General features: G+C 38.3%; 1 protein-coding gene across 8 annotated transcripts; it reads right to left on the bottom strand.

Annotated features, from left to right (window-relative positions):
- Positions 1 to 695: 695 nt before the first annotated feature.
- On the bottom strand, positions 696 to 12,308 carry LOC103706933 (BTB/POZ and MATH domain-containing protein 4-like). Of its 8 annotated transcripts, none has more exons than XR_015986822.1 (6): positions 11,633 to 12,290; positions 9,473 to 9,818; positions 9,088 to 9,364; positions 2,186 to 2,352; positions 1,941 to 2,031; positions 696 to 1,223 (listed from the first exon to the last, which is right to left on the bottom strand). XR_015986822.1 is itself a non-coding variant. In XM_039129552.2 (5 exons), exons 1-5 carry the CDS (start codon positions 12,031 to 12,033, stop codon positions 1,215 to 1,217), a joined length of 1,200 nt encoding a protein of 399 aa, XP_038985480.2. In that variant the 5' UTR covers positions 12,034 to 12,308; the 3' UTR covers positions 696 to 1,214. The 8 variants fall into 8 exon arrangements, 4 of the variants coding, with proteins under 4 accessions (XP_038985480.2, XP_088577396.1, XP_088577397.1 ...); XR_015986824.1 differs by adding an exon at positions 2,837 to 3,040 and having other exon boundaries at positions 1,013 to 2,031; XM_039129552.2 differs by lacking the exon at positions 1,941 to 2,031 and having other exon boundaries at positions 11,633 to 12,308.
- Between the last annotated feature and the right edge of the window lie 1,692 nt (positions 12,309 to 14,000).

Here is a 14,000-nt window from a genome sequence, read left to right as displayed (position 1 = left end):
AATAGAAAAAGTTTTGTCCATGCTCTGTCAGGAGGAGGTTGCCTTGTTGTGAGCAATAACATAGAAAGATAAACTGGAAAGTCCAAAGTGAATAATACTAAGTGCTCAAGAATAAACACTAAATGGTCAGGAGTAAACATAAAATGTGTAAACGATAAATAGAAAACTTTGAGATTGCTCTTTATCTTCTGCCTTCCCCATGATGGTAAATACTAATATTACAGGAACAAACACTAGCATATCTACAATAAATACTTAACACCAGATGATAAACACCTAGTCTGCATGAATGAACATAAATATCGTAGAAATATATGAAAAAAGTTCTAACCACACTCCGTCAAATGAGGGTTGCATTGTGGTAAGCAACCGAGAAGGATAAATAGAAAGTCAAGAGGGAATAAACACTGAGTGCTCATGCATAAACACTGAGATCATGACTCTCTACCAGGTTTGTAAGGTTGCTCTCTACTAAGTTTAAGATCAAGACTCTGATATTGTTCAAAAGACATCTTTTTGGTGGTGTAAGAAAATTATTTTCATTTTCTCATTATAAAAAAAGAAAAATTAATTTCATTTCACACAATGAACTACTGAACAATTTGAGTTGAAAAATAGAAGCCTTTCATCGAAGTTATGAAGATAAAATATCCCCTCCATCTTATCCAAAACAAAATTAAAACAAATACCAAATGTAAAATAACAAAACATCCCATTGTAAATTAATTATCATCCATATACATCACAATCTATGATTTACATCAGTTGATCCACGTCATCCAATATACATTATAAATCATCTTCCATTTCTACTCCGTCGTTGCTTTTTGTTGGAGTGCTTATGGCCTTTAGATGTCTTCAAAGGATCGTATGAAGAGTTGGCATACTTTAGGTGTCTCCAGCCCAGACAAGCAGGGCGATGGCAAAACTGCGAGCAGCAAAAAACTAGGTAGTTGCTGATCTCATATGTGCTCATTTGCATTCTTGCAGTTCCATTTCTGCAGTCTTATTGCAAGAAACAGACATGAAAGTTTCATTATAATTTTATCCAAAGACATCTGACAATAAAAAATAATGATACAATCCTACAAACATGCAAAACATAAGCCGTTAATGCTTTGTAATATCAGCGACCAAATGATCTTAGAGAGTGACAGTGAATTCTTTTTGAGCATCAAGAGATCTCAACACTTCTTCCTCCAGCCTCGTGCATCCTACCATGTCTGAATAAAACAAATAAAGAAAAAAAAAAGTCATCATATATTGATTTCAGCAAACCAAGAACTCTAAATAGTAGACTGAAATCTGGCTGTATAGGCAGTTTGATCAGATTCATGCTTTTTTTTACAAATCCCATAAATAAGGGTCAAACCTACAAGTCTAACGTGTACATGAAGCACCATTTCTGTGCATTGCCACTGTACATCGAAGCAGCGGATCCCAAAGGACTCGGGACGGACATGAGCCTGGGAAGGACATCCCCTTCTATTAGTTAATGCTTCCCTATTTTTTGGACCCAAAAAACCTAGCTACCATTAACGGTAGTTTGGTGGCGGCCGGTTCCAAGCTTGGCTACATTCAAGTATAACCAAATCTAATTCTCTCTTTATATATATATATTAGACCATGCAGGAACTACAAGACAGCGGCCGGCTTTCTTCAGATATACATAAATCCACCTTTCTTCAGGTAATCTCCCGTCAGTAAAAGGTTTTTACAAATTAATCAAGTTCCTGGAAGATTCAAGCATAAAACAATAAGCAGGACAGAAATTTGCAAGATATATATAAGCGCGCGCCGCGGGGGGGAGGGTGGGGAGTGGGGAGGGGGTTGCCAAATTCATGAGAAGACCACGGCCAACTTTGCTCCAAAGAAACAAGCAAAGAAAACGTCAAATAAATGAGTGCGGGTCACGCTCAGGAGAGTTTCCTTTGGTTTACCTTGCTTCTTGTCAGATAGACGGCACGCCTCTGTTCGGTAATGCACTACCGAATAATTCTATCTTTAAATGTCCTCCTGCCACTAAAAGACCTACAATTCATGCCATTAAACAATTATCCATGCAACATACTAAAAGAGATACGACAGAGCTGATGTCATTTCTATCCCCTTTTCTCGACACATATTGCTGTCATTTACAAATCACTAGCTGAGCATTTATTCGGGATCAAGTCCTAGGCCTTACCCTCCGGCCATTGGAATCCCCATCATCCGAGAGCTGGGCCCACACACTCCGGCTCTTTCCACCGCTGCTGCATTCCTCTTCACAACCTGCAATAATCTTCAGAAGTTCGGACTGCAGTGATGGGCAATTGTCCTGAAGATACTGGAATCCATTTGAGCGCATCACAGCTGCATGTACAGATAATAGCAGTCGTCAAACAAATGATAGGCGCTGGAAGAAAACACAGATTCCTTGGGATTCAAAACATTGGTTTAGAATTCCCAACTATTTGAATTTTTTTGGCAGAAAAAAATGAAATTGGCATCAACTAATAAAACTAAGAATAAAGCTAACAAGAAGAAGAAACTTCCTTGTCAATAACTCCAGTAAGTGACTACCTCCAGTGCCATAACATCTCCTATAACCAAATTTAGAAAATATCAAACTATGATAGCTCGAAGGAAATCAGTAGAGTTAGAATTGAGTGAGGATGTAAAGTTTGCGGCAGCAAATAATGCGCTCATTGGCAAGTCTCACATTTCAATTTGGAATTATGATTTTAGATTTTTGAACGATGCTTATATTGCTCGGCATTTATGTTATTTCCAATAAGGGGAATAAAAGACAATCCCACATGACACAACAATCCTGCCACAGCAAGCTTCCACTTACACATGGAGGCTCTCAAAAACATCTAATAATGAAGGCATCTAGCTGTCAAAAACTATGTCTTTGCACTCTGAAACTGCCTGTGTTAGTAACATAGCACCTCCAAGTCGGCCTTCTATGGTGATTTGCCCATCCCTCCACAATAGGACCTGATACTCCCAAACGACCTGCCCTCCCAAAAAGATTATTTCCATCCATCATATCTACCTGCTCAATATCATGAATTAATTTTCAGCAACACGCAAGTATTATTAAAGGATAAATAAAGAAACAGATAAATAAACAAGCTTATTGGTATATTTGATTCAAGATAGATGTGTTCAAAAATCCTTTTCACCTAATCAACAATTTGCAAGTCTACAGTTGGGAGGGTCCTCAAACAAAATTCCAATGCGAGCTTCTTTATTGGAGGACATTGAAACTTTCCAATCGTTCTTCTCTGTGGTCCTCTGCAGCTCCATTATTCCAGTAGAGATTTTTTTAACAAGCATATGATTGTTCAATGAAAACTAATACCATATGACATGACACAATCTATTCCGCATGATTCTGCATTTCAAATCCAAAACTTTTAAAGGATCAGTAGTAGAAAATCTCCTGCAGGTCACCAACTCTTCTCTTCTAGAATGATTTCTTTTCCCTCAAATCCTGAACTCATGGTATTCTGTGACCACATATAACCCCTGGGTGAGGCTTTTAAGTTCTCCCCCGCGCACAATTCCCCCCCTCCCCCAACAAGGGGTAATGTTAAATTCTTTTAAACTTCCTTCAGCTTGTTCAGACCCTTATTTATCTTCATCATCTGATCCTGGAAGCTATTTCAAGCATATATCACTACCTATTTTATGTCCTCTATCTCCATTAAGAATTGTCAAATCCAACTAAAACATATTCAGCTCTTAATTTATTGCAGAATTATAAGATGCAAATTAGCGCACACATCAGCGAAGGCATTATGAAAATGAAAATGGCATGTGAGAAGACAGACAAGAAAACAAGATGCAGGCCATCCTCCACCAAGGCCCCTGAAAGATTCCCTTAACAAATAAAATCCATATTTGTTCATGGGGAACATTAAAAAGCCTTTTCTGATACATCAGGAATCACAGAAATCAAAACCTAGATGAAGGAGATACAGTATTTCTCTGAGAGACCATCAATTCAGCAGAAACTTATGGTTCTGCCATTATACTCCACAAGGTACTCTCAACCCTAGTAAACCCATTTTGGTCAGTCTTTTTCAAGTGTATGTTTATAGATGCCACCTGAGTAGTAGTACCATTGGTGCTAATTTTAGTACAATCAGTTTCTATTCCGCTAAGATTGGAGTTCTAGACTGACTGCTACTGTTATTTTTAGCGTTTCTGAGTCCATGTCCCTAACAAGGGATAAGGTTCATGCAGGTGATTTGTGGTTAACAAAATCTTGAAAATGGAAATTTTACAATAGCTCATAGAGTTACCATAGGATTTGCTTGTTTTTTCAGAAATATCCTTGTATTTAGTCTCTAGAGTAGAATTGCATTATTAAGATTTGAGATTACAAAGATTGGTGGTTTTGGTGGATTTTCTTTACATCTTCATTGTTGAAGAGTCCCGCACCCTCCCTAGTTCCACAACCTCTTCTCTTCTTTTGCTTCTTTTCTATCATTCTTTACATTATTTGGTATCAAAGATCAAGGCTTTCTGCACTAGAATTGAGGTACAATGTGAGGAGAAGCTTAATATGTCAAATAGTTGGAGTTTCAAAAAGTAAGCATAAGAATGAGCATCCACGGAAACATCTTCAAATCTCTCTCATATTCTTATTTTTCACTTGCTAGTTTTGCATCAAGTAAAATTGTTAGCCTTCAAATCCAAATAAATTAAAAAATACTCTTCCTTGAAGTCCTTCGAGCTTACAATCTCTATATGACTACAACTTTTGCTCCCCTTTTCTATGTATTGAATCAAAATTATTAAGCAAAAGGTAAAAGATCAAGTGGGGAACATAAATTTCATCAAGCTTTTATACTTTCCCTACTGGTCCAGTGTAGCTAAGAATGAAAAATAACACCAATGGCCGAAGGATGCATTAAAGATTGCTAAAGTTTGGCATATAAAATGCACAAAAGAGTTATGGACTCCTGCAATAATTACAAACATGATTTTGCAAGCTACAATTTCTTCTCTAAGAGGTACTAAGATCTAGATTGTGATGAGCCTAGACCAAGGGTCAACCCTAAGCCCTTATCTTCTAGCTCGTCAATAAAAATTGGTGAGCAAACCAGGGTATGTGGTGCAAATTATTTGTTGGAATAAGTGGAACTAGGATAAATTTGAGAATCAAGTTGGAATGGGGAGAAACTAAAAAAAATGATCTATAAACTTGTATAGTTTTGGCATGTAATAAATGAATTAACTTCATTCAAACAAGGTGGCCAAGACCAAAGTGCAACCGTGACTCATTTTGCTCTCATGAATATTCACAAAAGAAAGGAGAGGAACATGTCTAATACAGTTACAGTTGAGAAGTACTATTACCGTTATGTCGCTATTAAGTAACCCTTTGTATGACAAAAAGATGACACAACATGTTTTGTCGATAGTTAACCAAAAATATCCAAATGCATGTGATGACTTTCACAAGAAATGAAAATGAGGTATGCATCTAGAAAAATTGAGCTTTGAGTTAGAGAAGAGAAAGTGATAGGGGATATGAATGAGCGATTGGCATACAAATTAAAGATCATTTGAGCATATGCAAAGAGGAATAAAGGTGGCCTTACTTCAACAAAAGGGCTTGGATATGTCTTTAAGGGACATAACCAGGAGAAGCCCCCCAAAAAATAACATTAAGATATTCTTTAGGGCTAGAAGAAAACCTGCCTTAATTTAACTGTGGCAAACAAAAAAATATGAATCCAGGTATTTTCAGGCACTGACTATAACTGGTTTAATGTTTTATGATTAGTAGTGTTTGATATGCAATTTTCTTGATTGCATTTGCAGCTAATTGGTGGTTCCACTATGAACAGTCATCTAGAAACCTAAGAAGGTTGGAGATCCGGTTCCTCATACAAGCGGTCTCCTTTAATGCTTGTAAGCCTAAACTGGTCTACCTTCGCCTTTATTCAATACAAACAAAGGAATAGTCTCACGCAGAAGTGCTGGAACAATCTCATGTATGTCCATTACAATCTGCACCTCAAATTGAAGTGTATTGAAGAGAAAGTGGAGCTAAAGTACGATGATCTATTTCACAATAACTTTGTATATAATGAAGAGGATCCGATGATTCAATAACTTAAGGACTAGCAACAATAGCCAAAGCTAGATGAGCCAGGATCACTTCACCGGCCAGTTTTTTAGCACGGAAGGCTAAAGGTAAATGCAAAATAATGGACACATGCTGTGCTCACATCAAATCGAGTAGCCACAAAGGTCAAGGGAGCTGATCATCGCAGGACTTTACATGCAAGACATCCTCCTAGAGATTTGATAGAGAGATGTAGAGAAGAGGCAACCACGAAATCCGGTCTACTCAGGGTGGTGGCTGCAGTCGAACCACCCAACAAAGTTAGGCAAACAGGAGCATCCAATAAAGAATTCTCAGCAAAAAAGAAAACTATAATTCCATGGGAGAGAGTCGATAAAGAGTTTGTTCACTCTAATTCAGAGACCAGTAAAACCCTGAAAGACAACAACAATTCAACCGGCAATGCATTTGATGGCTAGGAAGGTAGCAGTGGATATGATACACTGCATGACTCAGACCCATGGTCTTTGACTCACTTGTGAGTCTCAATACACTCACGTCATATGGACTAGAGTACACAACCTAGTAGAGCCCATGAGAATATCATTTTCTACAAGAGATAGACCCCTCGAGATCAGTAGAAAATAGGTGCTACTGCTGCAGATGGCCTCGCATGTGGAGTAGGGTCCCTAGATGTATTTAGATCCGAGTCGTACATTAGGTCCTATTCCATATAAACAATCTATGACCCACATGAATATCCTTCATCTAAAGCATTGTGCTAGTGGGTACTACCACCACAGCCTCAAGCTTCTTATAGGTCGGATTTTGCTGCCATAATTTTCGCATAGCCAGTGCAATATCAGATAGAGGATCAGTAGCAGGGCAACTATCCAGCAGGCGTACATTGTGGGATGCAAGAATGAGGCAAATTTTCTAGAAATTTGGGGTAATATCCTAGATGGACTATGATCACAATCCCGACATCTATGACGGACATAGACACTCCACAAAATTTTAGAAGTCAGTACGAATTTTGTACTTTAAATGCATTAAATGGACTCCACTTGTTATCTATATATATATACACACAAATATAAGTATTTTAATTGTACTTCAAGTCCACTTCATGACCAAGAATATGCCAAAACAACATCAAAATCATCAACTAAACAATCATAACTATTAAAATAATAGCTAAAAGCAAAAATAGATTGAAAAACAAAAAAATAAAAAATAAAAAATAACGAAAATAAAGAAAATGCAGCACCAGTCAAATGATTGGTACGCCACCATGCACCATGTGTCAGTATAGTACCAAATAGGTATCATACCTTACTCGTTGGTGACCGGTACAACACCTGATACCGGTTCTGCACCTAATATTGGTTCTGCGAATCTTAACTAAGACGATGCCTACTTAAGTGCCTGGAAGAAAGCAAGAACTATTTGGGTGAGCACCTCTCTAATGTCTAGCATTAATCTTCTTGTCCTTTTTTGGCCATTCTTTAAAAGCTTTGTCAGCTTTGTTTTGAGCCCTTATAAATAAGGCCTACTCAAGGATGTTCTGTGATTTAGTCTTTTGCATTATGTGTTATTTAGAAACTTAAACATATTTTAGGAAGTGATACTTTGCGGTCATGATTGCATTTTAAAGATTTTTTAAAAATATATTACAGGAAGTGGTATTTTGATGTGATATTTTAAAATATTTGAAACATGGTATCTAATGTTCAAGATGTTGGAAATTGAATAATTAATCTTATAATATTTATATTATTTTCAGATATAAATTATATCTATTTTTGAAACAAATATTAAACTTCTCATAAATTTGTGTCTTGCTTTCTTTAGGTGAGCGCCCATCTTTGTGCCTAGAACCTCGAGTAATATGGGGGTCCTGTCACCTTAAGTGTGCCTTTTGCTTTTGACAATTTTAATTAGAAGTAGGTGCAACTGCAAGAATGGGAGTGAGAGCACATTCAGGTGCTGGTGTAGGGAAGCAGATTTCTCCTGGAAAAAAAAAAGAATATGGGAATGTGTATAAAGGGGTTGGAGTAAGTTTCCAATGAGATTCTATATAGACGTTCATGCTACCAAGGATCAAACTCAAGATGGTATATTTATCCAATCTTAGAAATGTAAGAAACCTTTCTAGCTTCTATCCAATATGATGGTAAACATCAGGGTTCCCTTAGGTCAATTACTTTTAATATGAAGACAAAATTTTCATTTTCATAATTGGAGGAATAATTAAAAAAATAAGATTAATATAATTCCTAGCCAAGTTCATCATCTTCAACTTAAAGTGTCAATAAACAATGGATCAGGTTTGGCCAGGGATCTGATGTTTCTTCTAACAAGCTTTGCCAGCAAGTTAAGTGGTAAATTGCCTAAAATAAAGAGTTCAGACAAATTCTACATCTAAATGATCTTGATCTCCAACCCATGTCAGACATAATTAATGCAAATGATTTAATTAAACAGGCTGAAGTCTCTTCTTTTGTGTAAAGTTCCTGTGTTCTTTGCATCACCATTCTGTCCTCTTACTGTAACCAACATTCTGATTATCACATTAGGCAGGCAGGGTACTAACCAATTCCCACTGAGGCATAGGTACTACCCGATTCCCACTTAGGCATGGCAAAAATCTGGGTCCTTGTCAGATACAGGTTGAACAGATGCCTAAAACATGGAGTCTTATAGACATAGCCCTGAATATAGGACAACAAACGCTCAAAACTGAAATTAGTCCCATTTGGCTGATCCTCAGAGATGCAGTTCGACCACAGCCAAACCTATGCAATGACAAGAGGAAAAGGTACAGCTAGCCAATAGAATATTTTGGTGGCGTGGAGGGAGTGGGGGTTCATGCTTATATGTTTACATGAGACATAAGCATGGTGTAAGGTAGAATTGCTCTATGCGGGGGAAAACGAAACCTGAAGAAAGCATTATTCGACAATTCCTTTAAAAAAAAATGGATACATGAGCAGGAAGGAAGATAAGGGGAGTACCTGCAAGGTTTTCTGCTGCAAATTTAAGACAAGCAGCCTTAAGTTCCATAGCATGATGTTGATCAGCCAATGCAAGGGTGCTAGCAACTGAATTCACAGATATATCTTTGCACAGATAAGACTCGCACATCAATTGAAGCCTTTCCAAGCCATACTTATCTGCTGCAGCTAATAATTTTCCAGGTAAAGTGTCAGACACAGAAGATGCAGGAGAACTTGAAGCCATCAATGCATCATCTTCAACAAATGTATCTCTATATATGAAGTGGAGCATTGCCTGGCAGGGCAGAGAGCAAAATGAATTATTGTTTGAAAAATCAAGGAATGTACAACAACTATTAGCTGCAACAAGTCAAAACAAAAGAAGAGGATAGAAACTCCCTACCTCAAATACCTTAGGCTCCATATCTGTAACAACGATCTCATTCTTTTCACAATCCAATTCATCAAAAAACTGAGCTCTAAACACAGGGGATCGAGCAGCTAACACCAACTTATGAGCATGAAATTTCTCACCCGCAACATCAAAAACAACATCAGATCCTTCCTGCTTATCCAGAAGCATACCAAAATGCATTCCTATATCAGATTCTGGAACCTGTATCGAGTGTAATCTGGGCGAATCCATAACTGACAACACAACACCAACAGTGCAATTGATTTTCAAGCAATCATCCTTGAGGTAATCTGATGTCTCAAGTGCAGTTCGTCTGAAAAAGCGCTTATAACCCCTGGAGAGAACATGTAAACCAACATCATCAAAGCATGTATTTATCAGGAAGGGAAATACAAATGCATTGCCAAGATCTTAATAAAAATCTATTAGAATAGCAGGTTAAACGGATGCTAAGATGCACACATGATCCATGCATGTTCATCTTGACAAGATTTTTCCAAAAAAAATCCAGGTTACCAATATCAAATCATACTCCTCTTAGTCGTATAATATTCAAATTACCAAAAGTTATAAAAAATGAGATATTGACACTGTTCACGTAAAAATAACAAAAGAACAAAAATGTTCCATTGACCATGGAGGATGCCAGATGTCTAGATGCAGTCAGCTTGACAGCAATTCAATTTTCTTTCTCTCTCTCTGGGGGTGGGAGTCATGATTGTTAAAGCTACAACTAATCAAGGTTCGTTGTCTCCGTACCAGACTCCGTACCGTTGTCATGCTAGCATAGTATCAGTACGTTACAGTACGGAGTTTTTTTTGACATATTAAGTGTCGGTACACCCACCCGTACCGGATACCGATACCAAACCATTATGATATAGTACATCCCGTACCGCCCAGTTCAGGACGGTGCAGCGTACCATGCAACTAATGAATCAAATTTTCACCTATGAAAGTGTGCATTTTACTCATAATGTTTTATATTTCCCATCTGTCTTGTATCCAGTTAAGATACAATTTCTTAGTAGCCACATGATAAGGCATGATAACAATATATCTTTACTGCTTGAAAGCTTAGAGCTATATAAAGTATGTAGCAAATGAAATCTTTACATTTTACATGTGGCAAACATACAAAAAGTTTCCTTAACCACAGAGGATACTAGAGGACAAGAGGACAGTCAGCATGATGCAAACCTCTCACTTTCTTTCCTCTTGGGACAAAGAATTAGTCATTGTCAAATCTGTAACTAATCGATCAAAACTTAGTCTAATGAGCACATGCATTTCTCTACTACTATTGTACAACTATGCCTTTAATCCAACTAAACTATCATAATTTCTAAGTGTTAAAAATAATATATTATTAGAAACTAATCAAAAACTTTTACAGTATAAAATAGGGTATGGATGTTCTTCCATTTAGCCTCCTATAATTCGAATTTGTGACTTGAGAGATAAGCACCCATGCCAATGCATGCGAAGCTACTAAATTATAACCATTATCAGACGAAGGCTTGAATCTTGTTGAATTATCAAACATTATTAGAGGAAGGTTCTCAGTGACATTAAAATCTATCCCATTTTCCTTGAAGTAGGAGAAATCGTTGCATCCTTCTTTGTAAGACCAAGAGTGCTCGAGGTTCTCAGCCAAATATCTAAAATCCTCCAAAAATCAGCATTCAAATGAGTTCAGTATCTACACTTAGCCAACACAACGCAATTCCATCAGGAAGGAGCTCATGCTCTTATGGTATCTTGAATATTTTCCTACTTTGACAACAGGTCATCAGAAAGTTCAAAATCAGAACTAAGTTCATTTCACCAGAACTGAAAGAACTCGCTATTTATTCATCAATTCATCAAAGCTTAAACAAAAATAAATATTTCGTTAAAAAAAAAGAAAAGTGCTCAAATGCCACATAGATTCCAAGAATAAAGAGCATGGCCATGAAATGCAAAGAGATCAATGCTAAACATCAACAGCAATTCACAAAATTGTAGTCAAGTCGGGATCTAAATCAGAATCCCTCACCATACGCTCTCAGCAATCAATTAAAGATACCAAAAATTGAATCATACTAATGTTTAAGAAAACCTAAATTCTTTGAAAGAACGAACGAGAAAATTTTCTGCAACCCTTACCACATGCTCCCCCGGTACTTGAGCGTATACGGCCCGCTCTCCAGAGACCGATCAAAGTGGCTATGGACCTTGTGCTTCTCCTTCCCGCTCTGATCCATGAGGGTCAGCTCGAAGAGGGCCCTCACGTCGGTGCCCTCGCTCGCCAGAGCGATGAAGACCGAGACATAGGTCGAATTGTCCTCCGGGTTCTTCCCATCTGGGTAGAAGTAGATCGCCCACTGGAACCCTCCCACCGTGAAGGTATCGCTCGCTATGTGCTTCCCGACCCCCATCCCCTTGGCGAGGGAGTACCCCTGGATCACGAACTTGTGGGAGCCGTTCACGGTCTCCGTCACCGAACGGGAGCTCGTCGGCGGGATAAAGATGTCCTTCTCCGGCGGAACAACGATCTCCGGCATCATTCCGACCACGAATTGCTTCTCATGAAAGGATCCGGAGCGGCAAAGGCGATGCCCGACGACGGCGCTTGGGGGCGGCGGCGGAATGGGATCGGAGGAGGGGAGGGGAGAATCCGGCAGGGATCTGACGGACCAGAGGAGATCCCCTTGGGTATCGATTCGATCGAGGGAATTGGGGTTAGGGTTCTCGCCCTTTCTTGTTCTCGGCCTCACTCGTTTTCGAATTCGCTCTGGTTGTAGAGTGGGGCAGATTTTTTTATGGCAACGGTTTTATTTTAAACTTAAACGGACGAAAAGAAGAGGATAAAATAAGTAAACGCTACGAGGCCCAAATATTTTCTTAACCAGACCTTCGATTTTTAGTGACACGTAGCGTAATGCAAACGGCGAAGTTTGCTGCTCGGATGATTTGTAAAACAGGAAACCAATCCACTGCCACGTCGAAAGTAGTTCTCCGAGAAATTGGTAAAGATTTGGGCCTCGCATTTTTCTACGAGAGAAACAAGAAGTATGAAAATTACTGGTATTTTTAGGCCGCGTAACCTGATCGTGACATACCATTTTGAGGCAAGAAAATTTAGAAACTTTTAATTGACTCTAAAATTTATATATTTATCTTACTCTGGTTTCCCTCCTCCCTTTGAACTCTTCCGCGACCGGGTCAAAGGAAGGAAGAGAGAAAGAAGGCTCCGACTCAACAGCTTGTCGGCTTGAGCGTCTCATGGGCAATTTCGTAGACCTCGTCGTCACTCATTGCAACATCACATGCTCATTTTCTACAAATTAAAATCTCTCAATCCTTAATTTCCTACCTTCTTCTTAAATAAAAAATTATTAAAAGAATAGCAAATTTAGACGCAACGCAAGGTGGCAGCATGGGTATCCAAGAGCTGTCTCCTAAGCTCCAGAATCTCAATCAAAATGACACCCTTACATGGGGCAAAAGATATCCTGCCTCCCTTTTTTTTTTTAAGGATCAAAAAGCTCTCTGAAAATGCCATTCTACCTCCCATGGATCTTAGCATCATCATCCTCAAAGGCACCTATGCCCAAATGTTTGATGAAGTAGCTATAGGTGTTTGCAAAACTCTCCTTTAATGCTCTCTTGTTGATCCTTTAGCAATCAACATTGCTTCTTGGCTTGCATCTCCATGATCTAGGTTGGCATGGAAATGCTAGATTAATGTGGGAGCAAGGTTATTGATGCAGACTATGGTGGACTAGTGGGTGTGGTTCTGTTCAACTTTTTGGAAAGCAAGGGGCTTTGCCATGCTAAATTCACATGCAAATAAATATGGGTATAGGATGATTACCTAAGATAGAATTTTTTGCAGACATGCACATACGTTTTCTTTGAAGAAATAAATCCATATGTAAATTAATATGTGTACTCCTACACTTGCAACAATTTGCGAGCAATCCAACACCCCCAATTATTATAGCATCAATTGGTAGTTCTTGTGTTGTGTTGCTTATACAAAATAATATATTTTTGTTGATTTCTTATTAGAAAATTGATTAAATTTTAATTTAGAAGGTATGAATTCTTGTCGCGTTAGATAAGGTTAGGGGTTTGACTCTGTAACAGATTAATCCTCATTTTGACTTGTACGGCTAAAAAGGGTTGAAAGCTACTTGTCTAGCTTATGAGAAAGACTGATGCCATTAGAATTGAAGTTTGGTGCAGCTCCTCTTAATCTAAAAAGAAAAAAATAATCTACTAGAAAATAGAGTACTATGCAGTTTCAGGCTTTGTCAACAATGTCATGCCTCCAATCTCCAAACTTTTTCTCCTCCTCCAAATTCCAAACCCTACTGCCTCCTCAAATCTCTCCTTTTAGAAAACACTCCTCAATTGATCCCATCACCCAATCCTCACCACCCTAAGAAGATGGCCTCTTTGTCCTCATCGTCGGTATCGTCCTCAGCCACTCCGGTGATGACGACCTCCAAACACTCACTAGATCCCT

The sequence above is a fragment of the Phoenix dactylifera genome, chromosome 5 (genome assembly GCF_051530095.1).
Source record: "Phoenix dactylifera cultivar Ajwa chromosome 5, Ajwa_hap1_PhDact_Kaust_v1.1, whole genome shotgun sequence".
In the NCBI taxonomy this organism is placed as follows: domain Eukaryota; kingdom Viridiplantae; phylum Streptophyta; class Magnoliopsida; order Arecales; family Arecaceae; genus Phoenix; species Phoenix dactylifera.
Note: the sequence above shows the minus strand (reverse complement) of the source record. Positions and strands in the feature narration are given on the sequence as shown.

Excerpts from the sequence above, each read along its gene's own strand:
- LOC103706933 (XM_088721270.1), bottom strand. The coding sequence starts at position 12,033 with ATGATGCCGGAGATCGTTGTTCCGCCGGAGAAGGACATCTTTATCCCG. Across the intron at positions 9,365-9,472 it reads TGGAGCCTAAGGTATTTGAG|GCAATGCTCCACTTCATATA; the intron begins GTAGGGAGTTTC and ends CTGCCCTGCCAG. Across the intron at positions 999-2,185 it reads GGGATTCCAATGGCCGGAGG|AAATGGAACTGCAAGAATGC; the intron begins GTAAGGCCTAGG and ends ATAAGACTGCAG.